The sequence below is a fragment of the Gigantopelta aegis genome, chromosome 7 (assembly GCF_016097555.1).
Source record: "Gigantopelta aegis isolate Gae_Host chromosome 7, Gae_host_genome, whole genome shotgun sequence".
In the NCBI taxonomy this organism is placed as follows: domain Eukaryota; kingdom Metazoa; phylum Mollusca; class Gastropoda; order Neomphalida; family Peltospiridae; genus Gigantopelta; species Gigantopelta aegis.
The window spans coordinates 10,659,792-10,669,618 of NC_054705.1; the positions used below are offsets into that span (position 1 = coordinate 10,659,792).

General features: G+C 39.9%; 1 protein-coding gene across 1 annotated transcript; it reads right to left on the minus strand.

Annotated features, from left to right (window-relative positions):
- Positions 1-1,404: 1,404 nt before the first annotated feature.
- LOC121377874 lies at positions 1,405-4,499 on the minus strand. The gene is made up of 2 exons (XM_041505973.1): positions 4,461-4,499; positions 1,405-1,752 (listed from the first exon to the last, which is right to left on the minus strand). Exons 1-2 carry the CDS (start codon positions 4,497-4,499, stop codon positions 1,405-1,407), a joined length of 387 nt encoding a protein of 128 aa, XP_041361907.1.
- Positions 4,500-9,827: the final 5,328 nt, after the last annotated feature.

Here is a 9,827-nt window from a genome sequence, read left to right on the forward strand (position 1 = left end):
CACAGAGATATTTTAACATAGTAGACTTTGATTTCAAACTGGGGGGTTACCCGGTGACAGCATTAAATGTGGTATTTTGCTCCATTTAGAGTAAAGTCATAGCTCGCATACTGATCAATGTAGGACAGGACAACATCTTTTCAGGAGACAGCATAGGTAGATATATTTTGAAAACGATTTTTGTATTGCGGGGGTGCTGGGTAGTCTTAGGACACACATTTTACCTAATATGCTGATTTAGTGGAGAATGAACCAGTAGACCGTGATTAGATCATAAACATGTTGTTCTTTTTTTTTTGTCTTTCTTTTTTCGTTTTTGTTCGTTTTATTCCTTGTTGTGGGGATGTTTTTGTGAGGGTTTTTTGTTGTTGTTGTTTAGGGAGGTGGGGTGTGTGACATCTTTTCCTAGCTGATGTTTAAATTGAAAACCTCACGTCGTTATGGCGACGGATATAATTCAGTGATTGAGCTCTGGCCTGAGACGCAATGGATCTCACACGATGGACAGTTTTTTCACCCTCCCAAACAGTTACAAAAACAAATAGGCCTGAAGTTTTATTTCATTAACGACACCACTAGAGCACGTTGATTTATGTATAATCGGCTATTGGATTGACACTTTTCGTAATTCTGATGTACAGTCTTAGAATGCAAACCCGCTGCAGTTTTCAGTTAGCAGCAAGGGATCTTTTATATGAACACAATAATTAATGTCATTCAAACAAAATTATTCTATATAAATTAAACGAAAGCAATATTTGCTTACCATTTGTTGTCCAGTATACAGAGAAGTGGACTCGTTATTATCTGTTACATACACATTTAATCTTACTACAGTAAAGTACGCTTATAACGAACTGCAAGGGACCAGCTTCATTGGTTCGTTATAACAGTAGTTCGTTGTACACATTTGCAGAAGTTGGTAATTTTTATTCCGAAAGTCGGCCATTTTGAATTTTGAACTCAATATAATAGTAAAAAAAATAAAAAATGCCTTGGTGATTAAAAGACATTTATAAAAAATATATCATTTATTACAATCAATAAATACAACAAAACATTACTGAAAGATCAGATCAAAAGAGTTTAGTGAATTACATGTACCTAATCACGTTTCGTCACGTAATCACTAATCGTGGTTTGTTTACTTAGCGTTGGACGCATAACTTCTAATGCCGAGTCAATGTCCGCAATGCTGTCAAATACTGGCAATCTAATATCTCCTTTGCTCTGAAAAAACAGTCTGACTGTATCGAGTGCCTTGTGCGTTTCAACTGCTGTGGGCGTTGGCTGTTCGGGTGGCTCCTGTGTATCGTCCTCTGGTTCAGAATCACTGTGGCCGTCTCGTTTTCCGATAATCTCTGAAACGATGTCGTCATCTGTCAGCTGTTCGGTGATTACAACTTACTCGTCTGCAGTGAGATAATCTTCCAGAGTGACACCATCTGGCACTGGCATGGCTCTCACGAGTTCATTCCACACTGTCTGTAGATTTGCTAACGGGGTGTTGTCTTCGTCGTCAGAACTCTCAGAACACGCAGCACTTTTGAACTCACCCTTTGCAAAACAGTTCACGATACACGATGAGGTCACGTGACGCCAAGCACGATGGGCTGTGTTGATTGCCGTCAAGATGGAAACTGAGTGCTCCTGTTGACTGTCGAATGCCTTGATGATGTCACTCATCATCTCTCGTCGATAGTTCACTTTTACGTTTGCGATTATTCCCTGGTCCATCGGCTGGATTGATACCTGTTCCCAAGTCCAGACAAACAAAAGTTATTTAGGCTGTTGTTTTAGTGCGGTCGTGCGGTCGATCCCACGGCTTTGCAGCGTTTTACACTGATTGGTTTGATACGTAATGCTTCCGGTATTCACGGTTCGTTATGTAAACACTTATTTACACTGGAATTAACTATTTGGGACCACAAAATTGGTTCGTTTTAACAGTTAATTCGCTATACATAGTTCGTTCTATACATTAAAATGTATTACTAATATATAGGGGAGAAAATCGGGACTTTACAATCAGTTCGTTCTAACCGGTAGTTTGTTATAAGCGTGTTCGTTCTAAATGTACTTTACTGTATTGTAATAAAGACAATTTTGACCGTGCAAAAAAAGAAAAAGAAGAAAAGAAAAACGAAATCCTGTCTGCGGGCTGATGCATACAAAAGATAGCTTGCTAGTAATGGAACAAATGTAGGTGTTTTCCTCTCTATGTCTGTCAAAATTACCATATGTTTCACATACAATAGCCAGTGTGTTCTAGTGGTGTCGCTAAACAAACCAAACTTGATGGTGTGTGTCATACAGCCCATGGGATGGTGCACATAATAGGTATCTTGTTAGTGATGGAAACATGTAGTGGCTTTCCTCTCTAAAACTATATGTCAAAATTATCAAATGACATGTCATAGTAGTGTCGTTAAACAAAGCAAACTTTGACTTTTTACTTTTCGCAATAACCAGTTGCAGTATGTGGTGGAAGCTCGACAACAGGCTAATTGTACGGAACCGGTCGAATATGTAGTAGATTGCAAACAAACGGCGAAGTGCGTCAAAGCAGGTGACAACGAGTGAAGACCTGTTATAGTGCGGTGCGTGAGTGAGCGCACGTGTCTTTGAATGCGTGTATACATATCGGTATGTGTATATGTGTGTTGGTATGTGTGTATGTACGTACGTACGTATGTATTTATGTGTGTATGTATGTATGTACACATGACACACACACACACACACACACACACACCTACTTACATACATACATACATAGATATATATATATATATATATATATATATATATACACACACACACACACACACTTACCTACATACATACATATATATATATATATATATATATATATATATATATATATATATATATATATATATATATATATATATACATACACACACACATGTGTGTATATACATAATTGCATGAGCGGAATTTTTGTATTCCCCTAGCGAGAGCTATTGTAGACTTGTTATAGTGCGGTGTTCGGGTGTGCGAGTGTGCGTGTGTGTTTGAATATGCGCGTGTATGCATGCATGTATGTATGCATGTAATGTATGTATGTATGTTGTATGTATGTATGTATGTATGTATGTACGTATGTTTGTACGTATGTATGCATGTATGTTTGAGTGTGTGTTTGAATTTATGTAAAAAAATGAAAGAAATGTTTTATTTATCGACGCACTCAACACATGTTATTACGGTTATAAGGCGTCATACATATGGTTAAGGACCACACATACACTGAGAGAGGAAACCCGCTGTCGTCCCTTCATGGGCTACTCTTATGGATTGGCATCACGTATGGCCCATTGGCTGGAAAGAGAAATATCCCAATCGGTCCTCCGACGGTGATCGATCCTAGACAGACCGCGCACCAAGCGAACGCTTTACCACTGGGCTACGTCCCGCCCCTAATTTTCCATGTTATAATGTATTTATTATCCACAAAGTGTACTTGATAACAAACGTTAAATATGATTGTCAAATTCGGTGATGTCAGTTACAGTGACGCGGTATTATGTCAAAATCATACTTAAGACAGTCGCAAGTCTCCATGCGTGTGTGTGTGTGTGTGTGTGTGTGTGTGTGTGTGTGCGTGTGTGTGAGAGTACGTGTGTGTGTGAATACGTGTGTGTGTGTGTGTGTTTGAGTGTATGTGTGTGTGTGTGTTTGAGTGACAATGTGCGTGTGTGTGTTTGTGTTTGTGTGTGTGTGTGTGTGTTTGAGTGACAATGTGTGTGTGTGTGTGTGTTTGTTTGAGTGACAGTGTGTATGTGTGTGTGTGTGTGTTTGTGTTTGTGCGTGTGTGTGTGTGTGTTTGTGTGTGATTGTGTGTGTGTGTGTTTGAGTGACAGTATGTGCGTGTATGTGTGTGTGTGTGTTTGAGTGTACGTGTGTGTGTGTGTGTGTGTGTTTGAGTGGCAATGTGTGTGTGTGTATGCGTGCTGGAGTGATAGTGTGTCTGTGTGTGTGTGTGTGTGTGTGTGTGTGTGCGTGTGTGTGTGTGTGTGACCGTGTGCGTGTAAGTGGCCGTGTGTGTGTGTTTATTTATGTTTCGTTTTGTTTGTTGTTGCTGTTGTTGACATTGTTGTTGTTTTGTGTGCTTGTTTGCTTGTTTTTAGGTCTTTCTTTGTCTTTTATAGTAGTATAAGGGCCTATTAAGCCCCATAGCCTACTGTCCATGACCTTGACATTGGTGCAGGTGTGGCGTCATAGTCTGACCTTGGTCGTGACCTTGATGTACTTGACGGGTGCGATCTTGGTGTAAGTCAAAGTCTTGACGTGCTTGGTGTGTGACTCATGACTTAGCCTTGACCTACCTAGAGGAGAGTGACTGGTAGGCAGGCGCACGACTTTGGCACAGGTGTGTGACCGACTTCCATGATCAACAGTGTCCCTGGCCTAGTCATCGCCTAGCCTCGACTTACTTGGAGTGCAGTGTGGGCAGATGAGCGGCCGCGACTCATCTACTAGCCTATTTAGCGGGCAGTGACTTTGGGATACCTGAGCAGGTGCGTGACCCTCATCTGCTAGCGAGCCTCATCCTTGAGTAATCTGCCGCTTGATGTGTCTGTCGCATGGCCGTGATAATATAGTTATCTAGGCATATCCCATGGGCCTATGATTCAGGTTGTAAACGGCTCATTATCAATGGATACATTGTGTTATTAAACGTTATGCAGTTAATTGAGAAATCATTAATGTAAGGGTTCCGCGTAGCTTTATTTTGTTTGTTGTGTTTAGCGCGGTCTGTGTTTAATGGTTACTTTTATGTTAAAATTGGCGCGTGTACACGAGTTTCGTATCTCTTTGTCGGTTAAATTGTTATCGTTGCCTACGTAGAATAGTCAGCAGAACGGTTTGTTTTCGAGAAGTTCAGATTCTGTAGTCTAAAATTCGCAAAACTGACAGAAATTACAATTTATATTAAAGTTACATTCTCTGGTTACCATATTATAACATCATGTACAAATTTAATATGAAATACAAGCTCAAATGCACTTTTAAAAAAATCGCGTGTGTTCGCTACGAACGGAGATCGTCAGAAGTATACACTCGATTCGTCGCCTGTGCCGCCATAGCTCGGCAAACCACAAACGACAGCATGTTGTCAGTTTCAGTTAACACGTGCGTTTGCCGATTTCAAATTGTAGGGTTCGTCTCAAAAAAAAAAAAAAAAAATCTTGAGCTGTACGAAGAACGTTCGATTGAGGATACGGTACTAGAGTCTTTCGTTGAAACCAGTTTGATCTTGACAACGTATTATAGACAATCGTACCTTCCTATTTCAGAATTAATATTTTATAAAGTGTTAGTAGAACTTTCAAAGTTTAGCTTCTATAACACACTGATCATGTATATATATATTTTAAATAAAATATACTAAAGTAGACAATGAACGTTTTCACTTCTTAATTTTACGTGTTAAAATCGACACATTCAAATAAATATTCTTTCGTTTGGAAAGGGTAAAGTTAGTGGGGGGTTGTTTAACGACATTAAAGTTAGAGCATATTGATTTAATAATCATCCGACGCCATACAACCGTAAATAAAATGTGTTGAGTGCGTCGTTAAATAAAACATACCCTATCCTTCCTTCCATCTGCTGTTGGATGTCTAACATTTGGTAATTTTGACATATAATCTTAGAGAGGAATCGGGTGCATGTACGGGGGAGGGTATTGAAGGTCAAAACCCTTACTTGCCCAAGCTTAAAATCCTTACACATGCACCTTGGAAACCCGCTACATTTTGTTTTTAGCAAGGGATCGTTTATATGTACCATCCCACAAACAGGATATCACATACCATGGTATTTTATATACCAGCCGATGGGGATCAATCATAGACTGACCGTGCATTTACCCCCCCCCCCCCCACACACAAACACACCTTTTTTAGGTCTAAGTAATTAATGAAAATATCATATAGTCTTGAAAAATATTACGTAAATCGAACACAGTACCCTCTTCCTCTACCCCTAGAGCGTTACGCAATTAGTAACACCCCCTTACATGTAACGCGTATGCCAACAGCTGGCCACTGTGAAAATTTCAAGGCAAATCCCCCACCCACCGACCCCTGGAAAGGCGTTGTACCATACTTCTATGGACGGCCTCTCAATCAAGACAGTTAAATTTGTTAAAAAATTGCGAAATCTCACGTGATCTCTTGTTGGGGAATTCCACACTTGTGATAAGCCAATGAAAACCGACATCGATAGGAGCCCGTCAAAAGTGTCTCACTTTCAAAATACTGTCTTTGATTTTGACCTGGATAAGCCAGCGTAGTGAAACCAATGCGGAGTGCGGCGTCATAAATGCACCAATCGTAATTGGATTGTCTGTTCTATATGCTTAAATAATAAAAATAGTCTGGATATTGCCGCTTTACTAAGAGTCACTCGATAAGATTCCTCGCCCAGCTCAGGCGACTATGGACGAGTCTATTATGGCAGTCAGATAAGGGGTGTTGACATGCGTCCAACGTTTCATTAAAATATAGGTTTTGTAATAAGAGTATTTAGTCGTGCATTAATCACACGGGTTTGCTTTGGCATGTATTTGTTTTGTGAATGACATACCATATTACAAAGCTGAACTAATATAGTGTTTTAGACAACATTATTTGGTATACAGCCCTTACGCCCTCAGCTCGCAGTAAAGCAGTCGATTAAATCAGACATTTCCTTCGTTATGTTGTCGTGGTGCAGTGGATAGCACGATTGGCCACAAACTGTGAGGTGTTTTGGGTTTTTTAAAATACATTTTTGAGGGGTATTGAGTTCGTTTTCCTATTATTTATTTGTTTATTTATTTATTATGTTACGAGTTTTTTTTCCAAGCAACCTCTAACAACCCTGTGAGGACGGCTCAGTGTTCCCTTGATGTGCGGTCGATCTGGGATCGATCCCCGTCGGTGGGCCCATTGGGCTATATCCAGCCAGTGCTCCACAACTGGACAACGGCCGTGGTATGTACTATCCCCATGAAGTGGTGACAGCGGGTTTCATTAATCAATATCTGTGTGGTCCTTTACCATATATCATGTTGAGTATATAAAACATTTCCTTCCATGCAAAATAAAGATTAATTGAATACAAATATTTAGTTTTAGTATTTTGTTTTAGTCATACGGAAAGAAAGACATATTTGTCTCGAAGAAAGGAATGTTTGTTAACAAGAAAGGCATACGCGTTAAGGAGAAGAAAGGAATGTATGTTAAGGGAAGAAATGAATGTGTGTGTGTGTGTGTGTGTGTGTGTGTGTGTGTGTGTGTGTGTGTGTGTGTATGTGTTTGTGTGAAACATCCCCATCCCATTGCTTTGAAGAAAGAACACGTGACTGCAACTCTATCCTCCAACCTAACCTATGATCTTTTAACTGCATTTTAAACACAAGTGTTTCCCTAGAGTACAAGCCTTTTTACAGGACTTTTTTTAATTACCAAATGGGTAAATACAGTGGTCGATCTAGGTTCGATCCCCGTCGGTGGTCCATTAAGCTATAGCCAACTAGTGTATTATGTCTGGTATATCAAAGGTCGTGGTATGTTCTGCCTTGTACACACAGCTCTTGCTACTATAAAGTAGCGGTAGAAATATCCAATCACAAATCTAGTCATAGAGTAAAACACACAAAAAACAAACGCAATGGTTTCGTTTTTCATTGTTTTATATCTAAAGTACAATCGCTGGTCTCTCTAGAGACAACTACATATGCAATGTACACACATTGGGTTACACCGAGAGGCCTTAAGGGCGACATGTACATAATATGAGTGTTCATTTCTCTTCATCATCGTTGTCGTCCTCCTCATCGTCAGTATCGTCGTCGTCTTGTTCATCCACATATTCGCCGATCCATGAACGATACTGATTTAATTTAGAACGAATCTGTGGTCTCACATCTCTGTCTGGATTCACAAACTTTAGAATTTTCCTGGTGTTGGGACCTTTGTCAAAGTAATGCATATACGTCAGGAAGCGAGAATACGTATTTTTAAATAACTTCCATTGCAATGTCTCCATGTTTCTGTTGATGGCATCTTGGACATGCTTTTTTCTTCGTAGCGTTTCCTCTTGCTTTGGAGATAGTCTTGATTGATGTCGAATTCACGTTCCTCCATGAGACGAATGGCTTCGTTTTCCAGGTCAGGAAATTGGGAGTGGCAGTTTGAATGATGCAAGATGTGTCGCCCAGTAAAGGATCTCATCGGGAGTGGCTGTCCTCCTTTAGACGAGGCACTAGATAGAGATTCACGGAAACGGGCACTATTTCGCCTAATGCCCATTCATTAAGTCATTAAATTTGAAATTATTTTCGTGCTTATATTCAATTAAGGTTCAAGCACGCTGTCTTGGCCACACATCTCAGCTATCTGGGTTGTCTGTCCCGTGCAGTGGGTTAGTGGTTCCTGTGGGGGAGACGAGCATGTAGAGCTACACGTTACTGATTGAGTCATTAAAACTCGCTCTGTCGATGGGAGCTGGTACCGGGCTGAGAACTCCGTAAATACCAGCCTTACGTTCGATGGCTTAACCAGCACCATCGACGCTGGTGATGCCCATGCAACTCTGTTTTGAGCAGAGATACGCATTTGATCCTGGATAACGGTTTTGGTGTTCCGATTTAAAACACTTATAACACAAAATAACAAAACCTACTGGAAGTTTAGTTTCTTAATTACATAAGGACGTCCATGATTAGATGAACACGAAGAACGACGTTTCAGAGGAAGCTACCCTTGAAGCTGAGCCTTTAATTTTTTTCTGCATTTATAGTAGGTTTGTGTCTTCATTAAAACAAGGCTCGGACGGGTCGTAGCCCAGTGATAAAGCGTCCGCCAGATGCGCGGTCGGTTTGAGATCGATCCCTGCCGGTGGGCCCATTGTGCTATTTCCCGTCTCAGCCTTAGCACCACAACTGATGTCTCAAAGGCCGTGGTGTGTGCCACCGTGTCTATGTAATGGTGCATATAAAATAACCATTACTACTAATGGTTTGTTGGTTTAGTTTAACAATACCACTGGAGTACATTAATTTATTATATTAATCATCGGCTATTGGCTGTCAAACATTTGGTAATTTCGACATATAGTCTTAGAGAGGAAACTCGCCACATCGTTACGATTAGCAACAAAGGATATTTTTTATGCACCATCCCGCAGACAGCATAGCACTGCTACTAATTAAGAAACAAATGTGGCGGGTTTCCTCTCTAAGATTATATGTGACAATTACGAAATGTTTGAATTCAATAGCCGATGATTAATAAATCAATTAATGTGCTGTAGTGGTATCCTTAAACATAACAAATTTTAACTTCATTTCAAAACGTATGCATAACTATTTTGAATTATGTCTGTATATTATAACATACATTCCTGTAAATACCCTTTTTACAATCATTCCTCATATGATGTTTGATGGTCTGAGCGTACCGAAATAAGGTTTCAAGTTTCAAAGTCAAAAGGGAAGCAATGAATTACATATAAGTCTATAGGTAGCACTAAACCAAATAACTTCCGGCTGTGTCAAAGTTCCAGTTGCACCGAACGTCTGATACAGAAGTTAACACCACAAGTCCTGTGATTGGTGATAACTGTGAGTGTGTTGGTTGTAAAAAACAAATAGGTTCATCTGGGCCATAAATATGTGCAATTTTATATTTCATCTAGCAACACTGTGTCAACTAGCCGTGTGTATGGGGTACCTGTAAAAAAACACAACTCATAGATGCTATCCGTTATCTCTGAAATGAGCAGCTTAACCCCTATTTTTCTGATTCACT

Excerpts from the sequence above, each read along its gene's own strand:
- LOC121377874 (XM_041505973.1), bottom strand. The coding sequence starts at position 4,499 with ATGAGTCGCGGCCGCTCATCTGCCCACACTGCACTCCAA. Across the intron at positions 1,753-4,460 it reads CTGCCCACACTGCACTCCAA|GTATCAATCCAGCCGATGGA; the intron begins GTAAGTCGAGGC and ends ACTTGGGAACAG.